Consider the following 24,663-nt stretch of genomic DNA (forward strand, 5'->3'; position numbering starts at 1 on the left):
CACAACTAGAAATAAGAAAATCACAAATGGGAAAGCCCACTGGTAAAGGCAAACATACAATAAAAGCAGGAAATTATCCACACACAAATATGATATCAAAACCAGCAACCATGGGCTTCCCTGGTGGCGCAGTGGTTGAGAGTCCGCCTGCCGATGCAGGGGACACGGGTTCGTGCCCCGGTCCGGGAAGATCCCACATGCCGCGGAGCGGCTGGGCCCGTGAGCCATGGCCGCTGAGCCTGCGCGTCCGGAGCCTGGGCTCCACAACGGGAGAGGCCACAACAGTGAGAGGCCCGCGTACCGCAAAAAAAAAAAAAAAAAAAAAAAAAAAAAAAAAAACCAGCAACCATGATGAGAGGAGAGTACAAAGGTAGGAAATGGGAATTGCATTTGAAATTAAGAGACTAGCAACTTAAACAACCTTGTACATATATATAGACTGCTTTATCAAAACTTCATGGGAAATGCAAACCAAAAAACTACAATAGCTACACACAAAAAAAAGAAAAAGCAACCCAAACACAACACTAAAGATGGTCATCAAACCACAAGAGAACAAAAGAGGAAGGGAAGAAAAAACACCTAAAAAAACAAACCCAAAACAATTAATAAAATGGCAATAAGAATATACATATCAGTAATTACCTTACATGTAAATGGATTAAATGCTCCAACCAAAAGACACAGACTGGCTGAATGGATACAAAAACAAGACCCGTATATATGCTATCTATCAGAGACCCACTTCAAATCTAGGCACACATATAGAATGAAAGTGATAGGATGGAAAAAGGTATTCCATGCAAATGGAAATCAAAATAAAGCTAGAGTAGCAATACTTGTATCAGAAAAAATAGACTTTAAAATAAAGAGTGATACAAGAGACAAGGAAGGACACTACATAATGATCAAAGAATCAATCCAAGAAGAAGATATAACAATTATAAATATATATGCACCCAACATAGGAGTACCTCAGTACATAAGGCAAATGCTAACAGCTATAAAAGAGGAAATCGAGAGTAATACAATAATAGTGGGGGACTCTAACAACCTACTTTTATCAATGGACAGATCACCCAGACAGAAAATCAATAAGGAAACAAAGGCCTTAAATGACACATTAGACCAGATGAACTTAATTGATATCTATAGAACATTCCATCCGAAAGCAGCAGAATACACTTTCTTTTCAAATGCACAGGGAACATTCTTCAGGATAGATCACAATTTGGGCCATAAGTCAAGCCTCAGTAAATTTAAGAAAATTGAAATCACGTCAAGCATCTTTTCTCACCACAACGTATGAGATTGAAATCAACTACAAGAAAAAAACTGCAAAAAATACAAACAAGGGAGGCTAAACAATATGCTATTAAACAACTAATGGATCACTGAAGAAATCAATGAGGAAATCAAAAACATACCTAGAGACAAATGAAAAGAAAAACACGACTATCCAAAACCTATGAGATGCAGCAAAAGCAGTTCTAAGAGGGAAGTTTATAGCAATATACTTGCTAGCAAGGATGCAGAACAACTGAAATTCTCAAACACTGCTGATATAAATGCAAAATGGTACTGGTACTTTGGAAAACAGTTTGGCAGATTCTTTAAAAAGTAAACATATGTTTACAAGATCCAGCATTCCCACTCCTACGTATTTACCCAAGAGACATGAAAAGTTAATGTTCACACAAAAACCTACATGCAAATATTTACAGCACCTTTATTCATAATCACCAAAAACTGGCAAATATCCCTCAACTGGGGAATGGATAAACAAAATGTGGTATGTACATTCCATACAATGGAATACTACACAGAAATAAAAAGAAACAAACTACTGATACAAGCAACATAAATGAATCTCAAATGCATTATTAAGGAAGCCAGGCTCAAAAGTCTACAAACTGTATGATTCCATTTATGAAGGCAAACTATGTGGGCAATAAATAGATCAGTGGTTGCCAGGAGCTGGCACACTGGTTGGGTGGGAGAGGACTATAAAGAGGCAGCAACAGGGAATTTTTGTGGTGGTGTAACTTTTCTAATCTTTGATTGAGATGGTCATTAAATGCATTTATCAAAACTCATAAAACTATACACTAAAAGGGGTGAATTTTGCTGAAAAAAAAAGGGCAGTTCATAAAAGAAAAACATGTCATATGGAAGAAACTTTAGAATAACCCACTCAACTGATAAGAGGGAAAACTCAGGAAGGGTAAGTGATTAACAGTTTTATCTAAGGTAGTAGGAGTAGTGAGATGAGAACTGAAGTCTCTTGACCCGTCCAGGATCCTTTCTACTACAGCAATATTTTCCAATGCTGTTTTACCTTGACCCCCAGTAAGAAATACACCATTACCACAAAGTTGGCAGCTTAAACCAACACTCATTTATTATCTTACAGTTCTGCAGGTTAGAAGTCTGGCACAGTGTGACCAGATTATCTGCTCTGGGTCTCACCAGGCCAAAGTGAAAGTGTCAGCTGACCTGGGCTTTTTCTGGAGGCTCTAAGGGACAACCCATTTCCAAGACCAGGCAAGTTACTGGCAGAATTCAGTTCAATGCAGTTATGGGACTGAGGTCATTTCCTTGCTGGCTGTCAGCCAGCAGTTGTTATCATCTTCTAAAGGCTGCCACATTCCTTGGCTCATGATCCTCTCCATCTTCAAAGCCAGCAACAATAGATCATGTCCTTTTCATGCTTTGAATCTTTCTGATGTCCTCTTCTGCCACATCTCTATAACTTCTACCCTCAGCCAGGAGAAAGCTCTGCTTTTAAGAGTTCATGTGATTACTTTGGGGCTGGCCAGACAATCCAGGATCATCTATTTTAAAGTCTACTGATTAGTAACCTTAATTACATATGCAACATTCCCTCTTGCCATGTAACATATTCACAAGCATGACACCAGGGGCAAAGGTCATGGGGGCCAAAACTGTGCCCACCACATAGATTTTCCACAATGATGTAATATACACACATATAAATGAAACAAACTTACCTTTCACTCAGTTCAACACTCCACTGCTTTTATTATTTTAAAAGGACAGTGGCAACATAGTACATTGATTTCATATCCTATTAATGGGCTGCAACCTCTAAGTTTATCTTGAAAAAAGGCCTGCATTCCCTTTTAAATTCCAATCTGCAATAATACAAGGCCCATGGAAGGGCCTCAGGGGCCTGGGTAACCCCTGAAATTATATGCAAAGTTCTGGTACTAACTAATCCTAAGAAAAACAGACAAACCCATGTCGGGGACAGTCTGCTGGATACCTCCCCAGTGCTACTGAAGGCTATCATGGTCATGAAAAGAGAAAACAGACCAGAGGAGACTAGGAGACATGACAAGTAAATGTAATGTACTGGATTGAATCTTAGAACAGAAAAAGGATATTAATGGGAAAATGAGAAATCCAAAAAGTCTGGAGTTTAGTTAATAGTGATATAAATGTCTGTTTCTTAGGTTTGACAAATGTACCTGGCAATGTAAGATGTTAACAATGGGGTACTAGGTGAGGAGTATACAAGAACTCTGTACTATCTTTGCAGCTTTTCTGTAAATCAGTATTATTCTAAAAGAAAATTTACTTATAAAACATTACAAGATTGAGCATCTGCACATCCTTCTAGGGAGATTTATAGACTTTATACCTCCTATTCATGATCCAAAAATATTTAAGTCCCACTGTCCAAGGCTTCCTACTGCTTTCCTTAACCACTACTTTCTAAGTACTCTGCCTCCTTCCTCCTATGTCACCCACACCTTCTCAAAAAACAAGATTTAACTAGGGCCTGGGGAAGGGAAGAATGGGGAATTATTTTCTAATGGGTTCAGTTTCAGTGTGGGAAGATGAAAAATATTCTGGAGATGGATGATGGTGATAACAATGGGAATAAATGCCACAGAACTGTACACTTAAAAGTGGTTAAAATGATACATTTTATGTTATGTATATTTTACAATTTTAAAAATAAAGGAATGGGTACTGATACATGCTATAACATAAACCTTTCAAAACATTATCTTAAGTGAAAGAAGGCAGACACAAAATACCACCTATTATGTAATTCCCTTAACAATGCTCCAAAATTGACTATAGCAACAGTTTTACATATCTGTGAATATATTAAAAACTACTGAAATGTACACTTTAAATGGGTAAATTGTATGGTAGGTGAATTATATCTCAATAAAGCTACTGAAATATTTTAACTGGTTTTAAATCTAGGATCACATTTATTTGACCTCTGAAGACCTTAAGTGACATCCTATAAATTCTGGAGCCACACTCTGCTGATGTGCTAAAAAAATGAACAAATAAATGAAAGACGGGGGTTTACAATGGCTAGCAGGGAAGATCAGAAAAATCTGTGGCTAGGCATGGTGGCTCTCCAGTCATGACGCAAGAACAAAGGCAAGATGATAAAACACACTAGGTTGAGGTTGATCAGAGACTTTTATTTGGTCCTTATCATTTATTAAGCAACCTACAAAATCATTTTTGATATCTCTACCACAAGCAGCAGCAGCTGCATCCAGGCCAGAAATGGAAGACACAAGTAGTGGAAGACCTTATAATGAAAAGCTAACAGGTGAGATCTCTGCTTATCCAGGCTTAGGTGAAGGCAGAACAGGAAAAGTGTGTAAGTCCAGTATTCCAAAGACTCTTCTTCAAAGCTGAGACCTGCAGAGGGCCTAGCTGAAGGATGCAGGTACAGGCTCACAAAACTGCCCAGGCTCAGCAATCAATCCAAAGTACCTAAAAACACAAAGAGCAATGTTGAAAGCAAGGTGCCTCAAGAGCTGGATGAATGTAGCAAACTGGGCAAAGTTAAGTGGCAGCTGCTTTGGTACTGGCAGTTCTTCTAAGACCAAAATACTCATTTTGAGGAATATCCATCCAAAAGATCCTTGGGGAAGAACATGTCATTACAGAGGCTGGGCAGTTGGGTCTGGAGAGTTCAATTTAGAGGTGGGAAAAGGGCTAAGAAATTGTGTTGGTTAATGAGCATCTGTGGAGACTACAACAAGGGGTGAGTGATACAAAATAAATAAGTTTTCTAAGCAGAGTGTATAATCTTTGAAAAAGTTCCAAGTCAAGATGGGAAACTGGGGACTTCCCTGGTGGCACAGTGGTTAAGAATCCTCCTGCCATTGTAGAGGACATGGGTTCGATACCTGGTCTGGGAAGATCCCACATGCCATGGAGCAAATAAGCCCGTGTGCCACAACTACTAAGCCTGCACTCTAGAACCTGCGAGCCACAACTACTGAGCCCATATGCTGCAACTACTGAAGCCCACATGCCAGATCCCGTGCTCCGCAACAAGACAAGCCACCACCATGAGAAGCCTGCGCACCGCAACAAAGAGTAGCCTCCACTCGCCGCAACTAGAGAAAGCCTGCACGAAGCAATGAAGACCCAATGCAGCCAAAAATAAATTTTTTTTTAAACTTTAAAAAAAGATGGGAAACTGGACCCTCAAGTTTGTATGCCCTCCCATGCAAGATTCCATGTGAAAGGAAAAAAATCTTTTAACAGGTATATAAATCTACAACAAAGAGATTTGGTTGAAACAAAAAACTGACTGACAGAAATCTGACTGAAGTGTGTTTATAAATAGGGCAGAGGAAAATAAGCCTACAATAAACAGAGGGGGGTGCAGCAGAGGTGGGAACCCATCTAACTAGAAAACTCATGGGGAGGATCTAGACTGACACCAAAAATGACAGAAAGAGATGCAAGGCTAACATGGGTAATGACTCGAGGGTCTATATGAGAAACAGTTGACCACATCTCCTCACAACCCTCCCAGTGTGCAGCACTACCAGAAAACAAGCATTTAAACTAAATCTAACTTGAAAAAAAATCAGCAGGCTCTCTTCTAAAGAACTAAATGAATTATCTGGAGAACAAGCGGCTTCTGAAAATTCCAGCTTCCCACAGTCAAGTTTTCTGCAATTCTGGCCTTTGGAGGCCCCCAACATAACATCTGGTCCCACCCGCTACCCACACTAAAGTAAAACTGCAAGGCAATAACCACCCTCCATACACATATATACACAGGTTCCAAAGAGCTTTCTTATTCCCTCATTCTAAAATAGAATAAAAATTACAAGGCATTTGAAGAAAGCCTATCCAGTAAAAGGAAAGATTTGAAAGAATAATTCAGGGAAAAGAACACATAAAAAAAGAACAAAACAAAGCAAAAAAACCTCAAAATTTTTTTAATAGCCTCTGCTTTTGATAATGTCAAATTTCTGCTGATACCAACTGATAGAACTGATTAAACTATTTTTAAAAAGAAAATCCTTCAGGCATTAAATAGGCCTCAAGAAAAGGCAAACCCAAAATCTAGAGAAGGCAAAAACACAAAGAAAACCCAGCCTCCAAAACTGCTTTTACCTCAGGGGACTCTGCCAATCCAAAAGAGAGCTGAAAAACGTTTGCGATTTTGGCTAAGCAAATGAAGGGTCAAATCTGAGAATCTGCCCAAGTGAAAAGGTTTGATAATTTCCCCCTTTCTAAAAGCTGGATTCCAAAAAGGTTACACCCTCAGAGTAAGGCTGAACTAGAATTAAATCAGTCCCCTCACAGACCTGCCATCACAGTTGATATCACCACAGTGATCAAGGAATCCTCAAGTCTTAGATTCAAAAAGGAGGTTCTGCACTGATACATGCCCCTAGGTGCCTTGCAGAAGCAAATGAAAATCTTTGAAGAAAGGTCTCATTATACTGGCCTCAAATAATTATCCAACAAATTATTTTTTCAAATATTAATACAATGACAAATATACCAAGATAGGGCTTCCCTGGTGGCACAGTGGTTGAGAGTCTGCCTGCCAATGCAGGGGACACAGGTTCGTGCCCCAGTCCGGGAAGATCCCATATGCCACGGAGCGGCTAGGCGCGTGAGCCATGGCCACTGAGCCTCCGCGTCTAGAGCCTGTGCTCCGCAACGGGAGAGGCCACAACAGTGAGAGGCCCGCGTACCACAACAATACATATATATATATATATATATATACACACACACACACACACACACACACACACACTAAGATAACTAAGCAAATAGAAAAAGACCATGAGACAGTACCAACAGAAACAATAGACAGAAAAGTAAATAAATAAGCCAGGCTTAAAAGGTTTTGGATATTAGATTGGACACAGACTATAAACAATTGTACATACTACGTTTAGTGAAATAAAAGACAAGTTTCAAAACATCTGCAGCAAACACAAACTGGCAAAATGTATTTGAAAAATAACTAAATGGAATTCACAGAAAATGAAAAATACAAAAACAAGAACTGAAACTAATAAATCAACAGGAAAGTTTAAAGGAGACAAGACTACTGAACAGAGAATTAATAAAATGGAAGGTCAGGAAAATTACATATAATACATCATGGAGTGGCAAAATGATGGTTGACTTTTAGCATACATTTAATGTGAATCCCAGAGAGAAAGGAGAAAGAAAAAGAGAAAGGAGAGACAAAGAGACTTCTCCAGGACAGATGAAAGACATCAATCCATAGATTTAAAAAGCCTAAGCAGTTGCTGCTGCCACCAAGAAGCCTGTGTGTGAGCACAGGTTATTAACCACAACCCCCTTCCGGGGAGCCTGTGCAGCCCGCCACTGCCAGGGTCCCGGGATGCAGGGACAACTCCCCCGGGAGAACGCACGGCGCACCTCAGGCTGGTGCAACGTCACGCCGGCCTCTGCTGCTGCAGGCTCGCCCCACATTCCGTTCCCCTTCCTCCCCCCAGCCTGAGTGAGCCAGAGCCCCCGATTCAGCGGCTACTTTAACCCCGTCCTGCCTGAGCGAAGAACAGATGCCCTCCGGTGACCTACACGCAGAGGCGGGGCCAAATCCAAAGCTGAGCCCCTGGGAGCTGTGAGAACAAAGAAGAGAAAGGGAAATCTCTCCCAGCAGCCTCAGAAGCAGCGGATTAAAGCTCCACAATCAACTTGATGTACCCTGCATCTGTGGAATACATGAATAGACAACGAATCATAACCAAATTGAGGACGTGGACTTTGAGAACAAGATTTATGATTTTTTCCCCTTTTCCTCTTTTTGTGAATCTGTATGTGTATGCTTCTGTGTGAGATATTGTCTGTATAGCTTTGCTTCCACCATTTGTCTTAGGGTTCTATCCAACTGTTGTTTTTGTTTATTTTTAAATTTTTTTCCTTAATAATTATTTTTTATTTTAATAACTTTATATTTTATCTTATTTTATTTTACTTTATCTTCTTTCTTTATTTTCCTTCCTTCCCTCCTTCCTTCCTTCCTCCCTCCCTCCCTTCTTTCTTTCTTTCTTTCCTTCTTTCTCTCTTTCTCTCTTTCTTTCTACTTCTACTAATTCTTTCTTTCTACTTTTTCTCCCTTTTATTCTGAGCCATTTGGATGAAAGGCTCTTGGTGCTGCAGCCAGGAGTCAGTGCTGTGCCTCTGAGGTGGGAAAGCCACCTTCAGGACACTGGTCCACAACAGACCTCCCAGCTCCACATAATAACGAATGGCGAAATCTCCCAGAGATCTCCATCTCAACACCAGCACCCAGCTTCACTCAACGACCAGCAAGCTACAGTGCTGGACATCCTATGGCAAACAACTAGCAAGATAGGAACACAACCCCACCCATTAGCAGAGAGGCTGCCTAAAATCATAATAAGTCCACAGACACCCCAAAACACACCACCAGACGTGGACCTGCCCACCAGAAAGACAAGATCCAGCCTCATCCACCAGAACACAGGCACTAGTCCCCTCCACCAGGAAGCCTTCACAACCCACTAAACCAACCTTAGCCACTGGGGACAGACACCAAACACAACGGGAACTACGAACCTGCAGCCTGCAAAAAGGAGACCCCAAACACAGTAAGATAAGCAAAATGAGAAGACAGAAAAACACACAGCAGATGAAGGAGCAAGATAAAAACCCACAAGGCCTAAGAAAAGAAGAGGAAATAGGCAGTCTACCTGAAAAAGAATTCAGAATAATGATAGTAAAGATGATCCAAAATCTTGGAAACAGAATGGACAAAATGCAAGAAACATTTAACAAGGACCTAGAAGAACTAAAGATGAAACCAACAATGATGAACAACACAATAAATGAAATTAAAAGAACTCTAGATGGGATCAATAGCAGAATAACTGAGGCAGAAGAACGGATAAGTGACCTGGAAGATAAAATAGTGGAAATAACTACTGCAGAGCAGAATAAAGAAAAAAGAATGAAAAGAACTGAGGACAGACTCAGAGACCTCTGGGACAACATTCGAATTATAGGGGTTCCAGAAGAAGAAGAGAAAAAGAAAAGGACTGAGAAAATATTTCAAGAGATTACTGTTGACAACTTCCCTAATATGGGAAAGGAAATAGTTAATCAAGTCCAGAAAGCACAGAGAGTCCCATACAGGATAAATCCAAGGAGAAATACGCCAAGACACATATTAATCAAACTGTCAAAAATTAAATACAAAGAAAACATATTAAAAGAAGCAAGGGAAAAACAAGAAATAACACACAAGGGAATCCCAATAAGGTTAACAACTGATCTTTCAGCAGAAACTCTGAAAGCCAGAAGGGACTGGCAGGACATATTTAAAGTGATGAAGGAGAAAAACCTGCAACCAAGATTACTCTACCCAGCAAAAATCTCATGCAGATTTGATGGAGAAATTAAAAACTTTACAGACAAGCAAAACCTGAGAGAGTTCAGCACCACCAAACCAGCTTTACAACAACTGCTAAAGGAACTTCTCTAAGCAAGAAACACAAGAGAAGGAAAAGACCTACAATGACGAACCCAAAACAATTAAGAAAATGGGAAAAGGAACATACATATCGATAATTACCTTAAATGTAAATGGATTAAATGCTCCCACCAAAGACACAGATTGGCTGAATGGATACAAAAACAAGACCCATATATTTGCTGTCTACAAGAGACCCACTTCAGACCTAGAGATATACAGACTGAAAGTAAGGGGATAGAAAAATATATTTCATGATAATGAAAACCAAAAGAAAGCTGGAGTAGCAATTCTCATACCAGACAAAATAGACTTTAAAATAAAGACTATTAGAAGAGACAAAGAAGGACACTATATAATGATCAAGGAATCGATCCAAGAAGAAGATATAACAATTGTAAATATTTATGCCCCAACATAGGAGCACCTCAATACATAAGGCAAATACTAACAGCCATAAATGGGGAAATCGACAGTAACACATTCATACTAGGGGACTTTAACACCTCACTTTCACCAATGGACAGATCATCCAAAATGAAAATAAATAAGGAAACAAAGCTTTAAATGATACATTAAACAAAATGGACTTAATTGATATTTATACGACATTCCATCCAAAAACAACAGAATACACATTTTTTTCAAGTGCTCATAGAACATTCTCCAGGATAGATCATATCTTGGGTCACAAGTCAAACCTTGGTAAATTTAAGAAAACTAAAAAAAAAAAAAGAAAACTGAAATTGTTTCAAGTATCTTTTCCGACTACAACGTTATGAGACTACATATCAATTAGAGGAAAAGATCTGTAAAAAATACAAACACATGGAGGCTAAACAATATACTACTTAATAATGAAGTGATCACTGAAGACATCCAATAGGAAATCAAAAAATACCCAGAAACAAATGACAATGGAGACATAACAACCTAAAATCTATGGGATGCAGCAAAAGCAATTCTAAGAGGGAAGTTTATAGCAATACAATCCTACCTTAAGAAACAGGAAACATCTCGAATAAACAACCTAACCATGCACCTAAAGCAATTAGAGAAAGAAGAACAAAAAAACCCCAAAGTTAGCAGAAGGAAAGAAATCAAAAAAATCAGATCAGAAATAAATGAAAAAGAAATGAAGGAAATGAGAGCAAATATCAATAAAATTAAAAGCTGGTTCTTTGAGAAGATAAACAAAATTGATAAACCATTAGTCACACTCATCAAGAAAAAAAGGAAGAAGACTCAAATCAATAGAATTAGAAATGAAAAAGGAGAAGTAACAACTGACACTGCAGAAATACAAAAGATCATGAGAGATTACTACAAGCAACTCTATGCCAATAAAATGGACAACCTGGAAGAAATGGACAAATTCTTAGAAATGCACAACCTGCCAAGTCAGAATCAGGAAGAAATAGAAAATATGAACAGAACAATCTCAAGCAATGAAATTGAAACTGTGATTAAAAATCTGCCAACCAACAAAAGCCCAGGACCAAATGGCTTCACAGGCAAATTCTATCAAACATTTCGAGAAGAGCTAACACCTATCCTTCTCAAACTCTTCCAAAATATAGCAGAGGGCACTCCCAAACTCATTCTACGAGGCCACCATCACTCTAATACCAAAACCAGACAAGGATGTCACAAATAAAGAAAACTACAGGCCAATATCACTGATGAACATAGATACAAAAATCCTCAACAAAATACTAGCAAACAGAATCCAACAGCACATTAAAAGGATCATAAACCATGATCAAGTGGGGTTTATTCCAGGAATGCAAGTATTCTTCAATATACGCAGATCAATCAACGTGATACACCATATTAACAAACTGAAGGAGAAACACCATATGATCCTCTCAATAGATGCAGAGAAAGCTTTTGACAAAATTCAACACCCATTTATGATTTAAACCCTGCAGAAAGTACGCATACAGGGAACTTTCCTCAACATAATAAAGGCCATATATGACAAACCCACAGCCAACACTGTCCTCAATGGTGAAAAACTGAAAGTATTTCCACTAAGATCAGGAACAAGACAAGGTTGCCCACTCTTACCACTCTTATTCAACATAGTTTTGGAAGTTTTAGCCACAGCAATCAGAGAAGAAAAGGAAATAAAATGAATTCAAATCAGAAAAGAAGAAGTAAAGATGTCACTGTTTTCAGATGACATGATACTATACATGGAGAACCCTAAGATGCTACCAGAAAACTACTAGAGCTAATCAATGAATTTGGTAAAGTAGCAGAATACAAAATTAATGCACAGAAATCTCTGGCATTCCTATACACTAAGGATGAATAATCTGAAAGTGAAATCAAGAAAACACTCCCATTTACCATTGCAACAAAAAATAAAATATCTAGGATAAACCTAGTTAAGGAGACAAAAGACCTGTATGCAGAAAATTATAAGACACTGATGAAAGAAATTAAAGATGATACAAATAGATGGAGAGATATACCATGTTCTTCGATTGGAAGAATCAACATTGTGAAAATGACTCTACTACCCAAAGCAATCTACAGATTCAACGCAATCCCTATCAAACTATCACTGGTATTTTTCACAGAACTAGAACAAAAAATTTCACAATTTGTATGGAAACACAAAAGACCCCGAATAGCCAAAGCAATCTTGAGAACGAAAAACTGAGCTGGAGGAATCAGGCTCCCTGACCTCAGACTATACTACAAAGCTACAGTAATCAAGATAGTATGGTACTGGCACAAAAACAGAAAGATAAATCAATGGAACAGGATAGAAAGCCCAGAGATAAACCCACGCACGTACGGTCACCTTATCTTTGTTAAAGGAGTCAGGAATGTACAGTGGAGAAAGGACAGTCTCTTCAATAAGTTGTGCTGGGAAAACTGAACAGCTACATGTAAAAGTATGAGATTAGATCACTCCCTAACACCATATACAAAAATAAGCTCAAAATGGATTACAGACCTAAATATAAGGCCAGAAACTATCAAACTCTTAGAGGAAAACATAGGCAGAATACTCTGCGACATAAATCACAGCAAGATCCTTTCTGACCCATCTCCTAGAGAAATGGAAATAAAAAAATAAAAATAAACACATGGGACCTAATGAAACTTCAAAGCTTTTGCACAGCAAAGGAAACCATAAACAAGACCAAAAGACAATCCTCAGAATGGGAGAAAATATTTGCAAATGAAGCAACTGACAATGGATTAATCTCCAAAATTTATAAGCAGCTCATGCAGTCCAATAACAAAAAAACAAACAACTCAATCCAAAAATGGGCAGAAGACCTAAATAGACATTTCTCCAAAGAAGATATACAGACTGCCAACAAACACATGAAAGAATGCTCAACTTCATTAATCATTAGAGAAATGCAAATCAAAACTACAATGAGATATCATCTCACACCAGTCAGAATGGCCATCATCAAAAAATCTAGAAACAATAAATGCTGGAGAGGCTGTGGAGAAAAGGGAACACTCTTGCACTGTTGGTGGGAATGTAAATTGATACAGCCACTGTGGAGAACAGTATGGAGGTTCCTTAAAAAACTACAAATAGAGCTACCATATGACCCAGCAATCCCACTACTGGGCATATACCCTGAGAAAACCATAATTCAAAAAGAGTCACGTACCAAAATGTTCATTGCAGCTCTATTTACAATAGCCCAGAGATGGAAACAACCTAAGTGCCCATCATCAGATGAATGGATAAAGAAGATGTGGCACATATATACAATGGAATATTACTCAGCCATAAAAAGAAACGAAATTTAGCTATTTGTAATGAGGTGGATAGACCTAGAGTCTGTCATACAGAGTGAAGTAAGTCAGAAAGAGAAAAACAAACACCATTTGCTAACACATATATATGGAATCTAAGGGAAAAAAAAAAGGTCATGAAGAACCTAGGGGTAAGACAGGAATAAAGACACAGACCTACTAGAGAATGGAGTTGAGGATATGGGGAGGGGGAAGGGTAAGCTGTGACAAAGTGAGAGAGAGGCATGGACATATATACACTACCAAACGTAAGGTAGATAGCTAGTGGAAGCAGCTGCATAGCACAGGGAGATCAGCTCGGTGCTTTGTGACCGCCTGGAGGGGTGGGTTAGGGACAGTGGGAAGGAGAGAGACACAAGAGGGAAGAGATATGGCAACATATATATATGTATAACTGATTCACTTTGTTATAAAGCAGAAACTAACACACCATTGTAAAGCAATTATACTCCAATAAAGATGAAAAAAAAAAAAGCCTAAGCAGACTACATAAAAGGAAATTATACCTAGATAACGAATGAAACTACAGAATAAATAAAGAGAAAATCTTCAAAGCAGACAGAAAAAAGGGACAAATTTGCTTCAAAAGAGAGAAGAATGATTGTTTCAAGGTGCTAAAACAAAATTCCACCTAGAATTCTATATTCAGCAAAATATCTTTCAATTAAGAAAGTAAATCAGTGAGCCAGAGCAGGTAGAGAAAAAAAATAAAATAAAGGCTTTTTTATACCAAAAAAGAAAAGCAGAGTTTGCTACCATCAGACCCTTTAGGATTTACTTCAGAAAGAAAGAAATGATCACAAACGGAGAAGCAGAAATATAAAAAGGAAAGATGACCAAAGACAGGATAAATATATGGATAAATTTATATATCATTGTCTGAATAATATAGCAATAATATAATATAGCCTTATGTGGATTGACAAAGACAACACAAAATAGGTGACAATACCAACATAAGTGGGGGATGAGGGACTTGTAAATTGAGCTAATGGATTCTAAGATCCCATTTTGTTGAGGATAAAGGGAAAGGTACTAACACTAGGCTCTGATAAATTAAGGATGCATGTAGTAACTGGTAGGGTAGCAAAAAAAAAGAGTATACAACTTCCAAATTGAGAGGGAAAACTGAATAAGTTATACTCAAAAAAAGGTAAAAAATGGAAAGAAAAGAATAAAATAAGACAGATAGAAAGCACAAAATAAGATGGTACTTCTAACCCATATATATCATTAACTACATTAAATTAAATGCCCCACTTAAAGACAAAGAATATAAGCCTTAAAATAATTCACATCACACACATCAAAAATACATCCACATGTGGAGGAATTCTCACTGAAAACTACCTGGAGACTGTCAGAACTCCTGTACAACCAAAGCTGTAAGAAAGATCCACACAGAGTCAGGTAGGAACAGAAGAGAAGTGGTCAGGTTGGGACAGGCTTGGAGATTCTCCCTGGGTAGTGAGCAGTTTGAATCACAACATGGGCACCCCAGCTCTGGGGTCCAACACAAGGAGGACGAGTCCTCTTAGCTGGTTTGAAATCCAGTGGGACTGACAGTGTGGCTATAAGAAACCTAGACTCCACTCGTGAAGGGTGCACACATGATTGCTTACTCCCAAAACAAGGCAGAGGAAGCAGACTGAAACTGTGACCACCCAGTGCGTGCCCCAGCCCACACCAAGCACCCCCTCCAGCCCCCCTTACTCCACAGCACAGCTCCACACTAGGGCTAAGGCTGCCACAGCTGAGGACAGCACACAGTTGTCAGGGACGGAGCTGGCTTGGATCTGGCACAGCATCTGAATAGAGCAAGGGAACCCATGACTGGTGGTCACAGGGCAGCAAATCAAGAGTGGTCTGGAGTTCTGACTGGTGCTGGGACCACCCCAGCACGTACCCCAGTCCACGCCAAATGCCCACTCTGGCCCCTCTTGCTCCACAGCCGTTCCCCACTAGGGCAAAGGCTGCCACTGCAGAGGAAAGTGCACAACTGTGGAGGACACAGTAGGCTCAAACTTGGCACAGCACCCAAACAGGGAAAGAGCACCCATTACTAGCATTCACAGAGGCAGCACATCACAAGCAGTCTGTAGCTCTGACTGGTGCCAGGACCATCCAAGTGCAGGCACCAGCCTCCACTGGGTGCCCAATCCGGACCCTCTGGTTCCAGCACTGCTCCCCTCAGAGCAAAGGTGCTGATGTGGGGAGGGGGGAAGAGCACACACTCAAATTGAACAGAACCAACTCAGACCCTACTCTCAGGGTTTCTGCTCCAGCAACTTGGGACCTGACACCACTCCTGATAGGGCAGTGTTGGCAACTGAGGAGTGGAGAAGACCCAGCTCGCACCTGCCTCTGGCTCCAGCCCCTCCATGTCCAGCCCCACCTTCTACCAAGGTGATAGCTGCCAGCACACTCTGGGGTAAGATGTGACTTGTATTCACTTCAGATCCAGCTCTCCCATCAAAGCCACTGAGGACACACAGACTATATAGTGATGCTCCCACACAAGCACACCCCTTCAAGACCAGGATGGGTAACTGTTTCACCTAATTTCACAGAGACAGAGAAAGTTAAGCAAAATGAGAAGACAAAGGAATTTCTTTAAAATGAAAGAACAAGGAAAAAACCCTGAAAAAACAACTAATGAAACAGAAATAAGTAATTTGCCAGATAAAAAGTTCAAAGCATTAGTAAACAAGAGTGCTAACTGAACTAGGGAAAAGAACAGATGAACAGTGAAAGTTTTTACAAGGAACTAGAAAGTATATGAAAGAACTAGTCAGAACTGAAATGAAAAACACCCCAGAAGGAATTAAGGTGATACAGAAGAATGCAAAAATGATCTGAAGATAGAATAACAGAAATCACCCAATCAGAACAGCAAAAAGAAAAACATTAAAAAATGAATATAGTATAAGGGACCTCTGGGACAACATCAAGCATACCAACATTCAAACTATAGGGGTCCCAGAAGAAGAGAGAGAGAGGGATCAAAAATGTATTTGATGAAATTATGGCTGAATACTTCCTGATCCTAAAGAAGGAAACAGATATCCAGATAAATAAAGCAGAAATGTTAAAGAGTCTTCTTTACGTGGAAAATAAAAGGCTACAACAGGAAGAAAGAATCTATAGGAAAGGAAAAATCCCAATTGTATAGGCAAATATATATTAAAAGGCTGTAGATCAACCTCTGAAATAAGCTAGTATGAAGATTAAAAGACAAAAACCAGAGAATTCCCTGGTGGTCCAGTGGTTAGGACTCAGTGCTTTCACTGCCGTGGGCCCAGGTTTAATCCCTGGTCAGAGAACTAAGATCCCACAAGCCACATAGCACAGCCACCAAAAAAAAAAAAAAAAGGATAAAAAATTGTAAAATCAACTATAACTATAATAACAGTTAAGGAATAAACATAAAGATGTAAAATATGACATCAAAACCATAAAACATAGAGGAATGGAGTGAAAAAATGTACATCTTTTAGAATGTGTTTGAACTTAAATGACTACCAGTCTAAAACATGTAGTTATATATAGGTCAACATATATGAACCCCATGGTAACCACAAATCAAAATCCTATAACAGATAAACAAAAACTAGAGAGAAAGGAACACAAGCATAACACTAAACAGAATCATCAAAGCACAAGGGAAGAAACTAAAAGCAGAAGAACAGGAAAGAACTATAAAAACCAGAAAACAATGAACAAAATGGCAGTAAGTATGTACCTATCAATAATGACCTTAAATGTCAATGGACTAAATGCTCCAATCATAAGCATAGGGTGGATGAAAAAACAATACCTATCTATTATGCTGCTTATAAGAGACCCACCTCAAAGCTTCAGACATACACAGACTGAAAGTGTGGGGATGGAAAAAGATATTTCATGCAAATGGAAATAACAAGAAAGCTGGGGTAGCAATAGTCCTCTCAGACAAAACAGCCTTTAAAGCAAAGTCTATAACAAAAGACAAAGAAGGGCATTATATAATGATAAAGGGATCAATACAAAGATAGGACGTAACATTCAATAACATATGCACCTAATATAGGAGTACCTAGTACATAAAGCAAACAGTAACAGACATAAAAGGAGAAATTGAGAGTAATACAATAGTAGTAGGGGATTTTGACACCCCACTTACATCAATGGACAGATCATCCAGATACAAAGTCAATAAGGAAACTGTGGTCATAAATGACATATTAGACCAGTTAACTTAAAAGATACCTATTCCACCCAAAAACAACAGAATACACATTCTTTTCAAATGCACAAAGAATGTTCTCCAGGACAGATCACATGCCAGTTAACTAAACAAGTCTCAACAAATTTAAGAGGGTAGAAATTATATCAAGCATTTTTTCCCACCACAATGGTGCGAAACCAGAAATCAATCACAGGAAGAAAAATGGGGAAAATACAAACATGCGGAGACTAAACATATGCTACTAAAAAACCAATGGGTCACTGAAGAAATCCAAGAGAAAATCAGAAACTACCTCAAGACAAATAAAAATGGAAACACAACTTTCCAAAATCTATGGGATGCAGCAAAAGCAGTTCTAAGAGAAAAGTTTGGAGGAACAGCGGCCTACCTCGAGAAATGAGAAAAATCTCAAACAACGTAACCTACCACCTAAAAGAATTAGAAGAAAAAGGACAAAGCCGAAAGTCAGCAGAACAAAGGTAACAATAAAGATCAGAGAGAAAAAAAATGAAACAGAGAAACATAAAACGATAGAAAGATCAATGAAACCAAGAGCTGGTTTTTTGAAAAGATAAACAAAATTGAAGTCTTCAGTCAACTCATCAAGAAAAAATGAGGCTCCAAATAAACAAAATAAGAGATACAAAAAAATCATAAGAGACTTCTACCAACAGTTATATGCCAACAAATTGGGCAATCTAGAAGAAATGGATACATTTCTAGAAACAGACAACATTCCAAGACTGAATGAGAAAGAAATAGATAACCTGAACAGCTGGACCACCAGTAGTGAAACTGAACTATTAATCAAAAAACACCCAGCAACAAAACTCCAGGACCAGATGGCTTCGCAGAGAAATTCTACCAAACATATAAAGAAGAGCTAGTACCTGTCCTTCTCAAACTATTCCAAAAACCTGGAGGATGAAACACTCCCAAATTCATTCTACAGTAAGACCACCATTACCCTGATACCAAAACCAGACAAAGAAACTACAAACAAAAAAATTACAGGCCAATTATCACTGATGAATATAAATGCAAACACCCTCAACAAAATACTAGCAAACCAAATCCAATAATATATTTAAAAAGGATCATACAACATGATCAAGTAGAATTTATTCCAGGGATGTAAGGATAATTCAATATTCACAAATCAATCAACGTGATACACCACATTAACAAAAGGAAAGACAAAAACCACATGATCATCTTAACAGACGCAGAAAAAACATTTAACAAAATCCTACACCCTTTTATGATAAAAACGCTCATCAATGTTGTTCCTACCAGACTGGCAAAAATCAAACCCTGATAATACCAAGTGTTGGTGAGAATGAGGAACAATGGGAACTGTCATACACTGCTGATAGAGATGTGAATCAGGTATACAGGATGTTTGGCAGTATCCAAAAAAGATATACATATTCTATGCCATACTCATTTCATAAGGAAAGGCTTAAAAAAGAATATATATATACACATACATAAACATATTTGCATTAAAATACCCAGAAGATTACACAAGAGACTAATAACCGCTACGTGAAGGGAGGGGACCTATATAAGGGATTAAAGGACAGAGAGGGTAGAGGAAGACTGTTCACAATACCGTTTTTCAACTTCTACACTCAACCTATATAGCATGGAAGATCTAATTATGATAAGGAGGTATGTTTTCAGCCTTGACACAAAGTGAGAGCTAGAAGTGAGCTAAAAATGGGAAAGGAAGGAATAAGAGAACTAACAGTCATACCTTACAAAGTGAGGAGCCAACCAAAAAAAAACATATTTTAGCATGTTATATAAATTGTAAAGGTAACAAAGGAACTAAAAATAATGATAAAACTACAAAAAATCAGAAAGGAGGGAAGGAACTGAGAGGGTAGTATAGGTTAGCCAAACCTTCATTTATCATAGCAGGAAGTCAAAACATAAGATCTACAGTTGATAAATCAACAACAAAGCATATTATTCAGAAATATAAGAAGCCATCTGAAAAGCTAAAAACAGAAATAATAAAAGGATGAGGGCCATTTCATTATAAGTCGTTAGGTAACTATTTCACTTTTAAACAGGAATATATACTGACTCAATTAAAAAGAAAAAAAATTTCACTTAGAACATACACATCTAAGGACATAAGAACATTTATTTTACCAGGTACAAAATAATATAATACTGACTAAATCCAAGGGGGCTAAAATGACCAAAATTCAGATCTACTAATGTAGAATAGAGCAGAGGGATTCAACTACTCAGATTGTTGAATCCAAAGATGAAAATGAACACATCCACCACTCATTAAATGTCCATTTATTAAAAATCCAAGCCAAGCACTATGCAGGGTATAGGCTAAAGTGGAAAACTTTGTTAAGTTCTCTCCACTTCTATTCCTAGCACCCTCCAATTTATCATCCTGGCACCAGAGGTTGGCAGTTTTATGTCTTTAAATAGAAATTTGATCACATCACTCATCTCTTTGAAAAGATGGTAATTAAAAATAAACAGGTAGGAGTGCTCACTTCAGCAGTACACTTACTAAAATTGTAACGATACAGGGAAGGTTAGCATGGTCCCTGTGCAAGGATGACACACAAATTCATGAAGTATTCCATATTTAAAAATAAAAATAAACAGGTAGGGGCTTCCCTGGTGGTGCAGTGATTGCGAGTCCACCTGCCGATGCAGGGAACGTGGGTTTGTGCCCCGGTCCGGGAAGATCCCACATGCCGCGGAGCGGCTAGGCCCGTGAGCCATGGCCGCTGAGCCTGCGCGTCCGGAGCCTGAGCTCCGCAATGGGAGAGGCCACAACAGTGAGAGGCCCGCGTAACGCAAAAAAAAAAAAAACAGGTAGAGTTAGGCTCCAAACATTTTTGATTGAGGAACTGATTGGATGTCAGTCACAAGAAATTGTCTGCCTTAGGTAGGCAGCTAACAAGTTATTTTTAAGAGAAATGAGTAATCAGAAAAGAGACTTAAAAAAGATCTACAAATTAAGAGAATACTCAATAATCTAGGCTCAAAGCTAGCCATGGGAATATATCTTAAAAGACATTTAAAAGAATATATCAAGAGGGCCAGGGGCCTAGGTTGATTACAGATGCAGAACAAAGGAGTAAAAATAGTGAAATAAATAATTCAAGAAAAGATTTCTGAAAGTAATGAGGCTTCAGGGAGATAGTTGAGAACATCCTGGTGTGATAAAGGTGAGAATGAACTGAAGGTGCACGGCTTTCGCAAAGCTCTTCAATCAGAATATATGTAGGGAATAGTAAGCTGATCAGATTTAGGAATTAAGTAGGAGAGAGAGCTCTAAGAGAAGTTAGTTAAAATGAGGTATCTCAAATATTTTCTATTTCAATGACAAGATTTAGTTAGTATACAAGAGTTATTCTAAAATTCCTAAGAACAAATAGATACAGGCCAGAATAGAATCTCACTGCGGCAAAATAATCACTTTACACAGACTGCTGAAGAAGAAAAAAGAAGAAGCAACCCTTTAAATGTTGGCAATCATTTCTGATCTCTAGCATTATGATGAGGGGTAAGATTTATACCTAAGAATGGAGATCAAAGTAAGAATCAAACTTCTGAATCCACCTAACTACACTGGGGTCTTTATAGTCCCTTCCATTTTTTTATGGTTAAGCAGTTTCCAGGAAGAAGTTCTAACTACCCAAGGGAATTTGAATTAGAATTTGTTTTTCCTATCTTAATAGGAAATGGGGAGAAAATTATTCCTACATGAACAAGGAAGAACCAGGCCATCGGTTTTATAAGGTTTTGAAGGCAGATCGTTAGCATGGGAAAGACAGGTGGAAATGATTACCCCGTGATAGAGAACTCACCTTCCAAGAAAGCAAATTCATCCACAGCTTCTATTGCATTATCTGAAACACAAGGTAAAGGGACACCTGACTAACTCTGGTCATTTGGGCATCAACCTCTTACAAAAGCACAACCCACAGTGAAGGGCATGAGGCTGTATGCAAATTAGGGCATTTACAAAATTTGTCCCTTGCTATCTTGAGATCCATATCTACTCCACCACCAAATCTTACGTATCAGCTGTCTCTCTGAGAGTAAGAAAATAAGAAAAGCCTGGTTAAATACTGCTCACTGAGGGGAACATCTTTGCTCTGAAAGTCATCAGAGAAGTGTTGCCTATACAGAAGGGAAAGCGAGATTATGGTATATGAAAGCTTACAGATGTTCTAGGGTTACCAGCTAAAAAGTAGAGTCAGAAATCAAACCTCTACTTTCTAGGCGAATAAAAAACAGTCAAGCCTGGTACCATATGGCAGAAGGTATAAAGGGGTCTAGTTAGCTTTGGCAACATCTAGACTCCTTTGGTTCTCTGTCCCAGCACCTCTCCAGCCACCCAAAGCAGATTTTCAAAAGGTAGGGTTTTCTGGCACTGTGGCAGCCCAAGAGAAAACATCGTAGGAAGAGACCTGTGGCACCGCTCATCTTACAGTGATGCTGTCTTAAACAGTGCAAGGGAAAACCTCAACCAGCCCTCTCTTGTCTGCCCCCAGATCCAAGATACCAAAGTGACACTCTACCCAAATCTCTCCTCTGAAGGGTTTTCCTCTTCCCCTGTTGAGCACAACAGTAGGCATCTTTTGCAATGGTTTCCACAAACAGTTCCTGTGAAGAAAAGCAGAAAAAAAATTTCAAAAACAATAAAAGTTATAATAAACAACCAAAATTGAAAAAGCAAAACAACCAAGCAGAGTTGTATGGATGAATTCTAGTACAATTCTTGTGTGTGCTTCTGTTGGCGGTGGGGGAACGGACAGGGGTGAAAGAGAGGTTCTCAGGGAAGCTGAAGGTTCTCCTGGACTTCATAAAAGTCTAGTCCCCTTCCCCCTCCCGCAGTCGCCCATGACACATCCGTCCCTCCCTCACTTGTAGATCCACCACTCATTTACTTGAGGTTCCTACAAGTTCAGTGTTAGACTGGAGATGCAAATTAAAGTGGTGTTCAGGCCCTCAAGAAGAGGTAGGTATGTTAGCAAACCAGTACAACCACTTTACGCGACGCTTTTTCCGTCCTCCCTTCCTATGCTCACACCTCAGAATCCGGCCCCAGAACCTCTCACCTCCCGGTGCTCAGCACACCCCGCCCCAGATCCTCTTCTGGCTCCCCGCGTTCCCCAAACCTGGACCAAAGGCTCGCTAAGCCCCGCCCTTCGGAAAGGCCCCGAGCCCCGCCCCTCGCCAGGCACCCCCGCCACCCCATTGTGCCCCGGCCGCACCGCGGCTCGTGCCAGAATGAAGATGGCTTCCTGTCCTGCGAGCGTCACGTCGGGGTCCGCCTTCACCAAGGCCTTCACTCGCGCCAGAGGCAGCCTCGAGAGACGAGCCCCGGGCGCACTCGTCGGGGCATGGGGCTGCGGAGCCGCTGCGTCCCCACCGGTGCCCTCCTCCTCCTGGAAAGCCCCGTTTCCAGTCGCCACAGCCGCCATCCACGCCCCGAGCCTGCTGCGCGCGCAGCCGCCGACTGTGTGCACGCAAGCGGTGCCGGCCCCCTTCTCGCGCGCGCTGGAAGCCACGCCCTCTACGGGCGCGTGACTCCGCCCCTCACGCGGCGGGGCGCCAGACTTTTTGCCACTCGCAGCGCTGCTGGGGGCCTGGTGGCCTGTCTTGCCGTCACAGATGACTCTGACGCGCCATCCTGCCTAGTTGAGCCTTCTTTTGAGAAATTTGATTGTAAAAGTAAACACAGCAGTAATAGAAATATATACAGGAGAAACTTGAACAAGTTTACGTGCTACTGGAAGAGACAGTGAAGTAGAGCAATAAACATGTAGGAGGGGGCTTACCCTGGTGGCGCTAGTGGTTGAGAATCTGCCTGCCAATGCAGGGGACACCGGTTAGAGCCGGGGTCTGGGAAGATCCCACATGCCGCGGAGCAACTGGCCCCGTGAGCCACAACTACTGAGCCTGCCCGTCTGGATCCTGTGCTCCGCCACAAAAGAGGCCGCGACAGTGAGAGGCCCGCGCACCGCGATGAAGAGTGGCCCCCGCTTGCCGCAACTACAGAAAGCGCTCGCACAGTAAACGAAGACCCAACACAGCCAAAAATAAATTAATTAATTAATTTTTTTTAAATGTAGGAGGGAAAAGAAACAAGTTATGGACATCAATTCAACAATTCTTCCCTCTTTCTCGTGACAAAACCTCATCTATATCAGTTAGGGTCCAATTAAGAGAAAGAAACTGCACAGGGTTTGAGCAGGGAAAGTAATTTGAACAAGAAAGGTTAATATAAAAATTCCTACCTTTAACAGGGAATTGACTATTAAGGGGCAAAGAAAAGTCTAAAGAATAGAGGAATTGCATGTATGTTCCCGGGACTGGGGTAGAAAACCCAAGGATGGAATGAACATGGGAGAGCACCCCCTCCCAGCAGAACTGAGATCAAGATCTTGTTGCAGAGGGCCAGCCACGACTCACTGAAGTGCCCGCTGGCAAGACTCATGGGCAATTCACTCTCCTGGGGTGCTTTGGAAAGATGCCTAAGGAGAGGTGCTGCACACTGGTGGCCACTGTGCACTACAAAAACCTGCTCCCAAAACACACTGGGACCAGGAAATGCCCCTTTTTGTCCTCTAGTGCTCTCTACTGATACAGCATAACATCCTAACATCATAATCATCTGGCTGAGGAGAAACGTTCTGACATCACCAGCAAGCAATGAAGATGGACCTGGTGCTAAGACACAATAAGCTGATAGCAGCACACCACACCAGGTTAAATCAAATCCTATGCCTATACTACAGTGACACCCATGCAGCTGTATGTGGATAGAGGCAACAACAGAAAACGTCAACAA

General features: G+C 40.0%; 1 protein-coding gene and 1 non-coding gene across 3 annotated transcripts; one reads left to right on the forward strand and one right to left on the reverse strand.

Annotated features, from left to right (window-relative positions):
* Window positions 1-4,451: 4,451 nt before the first annotated feature.
* POLE4 (DNA polymerase epsilon 4, accessory subunit) lies at window positions 4,452-23,342 on the reverse strand. 2 transcript variants are annotated; one of them, XM_067704566.1, is made up of 4 exons: window positions 23,084-23,339; window positions 22,388-22,472; window positions 21,671-21,712; window positions 4,452-4,773 (listed from the first exon to the last, which is right to left on the reverse strand). In XM_067704566.1, the coding sequence occupies exons 1-4, from the start codon at window positions 23,291-23,293 to the stop codon at window positions 4,760-4,762; spliced, it is 351 nt and encodes a 116-aa protein (XP_067560667.1). In that variant the 5' UTR covers window positions 23,294-23,339; the 3' UTR covers window positions 4,452-4,759. The 2 variants fall into 2 exon arrangements, with proteins under 2 accessions (XP_067560667.1, XP_067560668.1); XM_067704567.1 differs by lacking the exon at window positions 21,671-21,712 and having other exon boundaries at window positions 23,084-23,342.
* Window positions 20,337-20,443, forward strand: LOC137206274 (U6 spliceosomal RNA). The gene has a single exon (XR_010934589.1). It is a non-coding gene; the product is annotated as a U6 spliceosomal RNA (small nuclear RNA).
* Window positions 23,343-24,663: the final 1,321 nt, after the last annotated feature.

Source organism: Pseudorca crassidens, chromosome 14 (genome assembly GCF_039906515.1).
Source record: "Pseudorca crassidens isolate mPseCra1 chromosome 14, mPseCra1.hap1, whole genome shotgun sequence".
NCBI lineage: Eukaryota > Metazoa > Chordata > Mammalia > Artiodactyla > Delphinidae > Pseudorca > Pseudorca crassidens.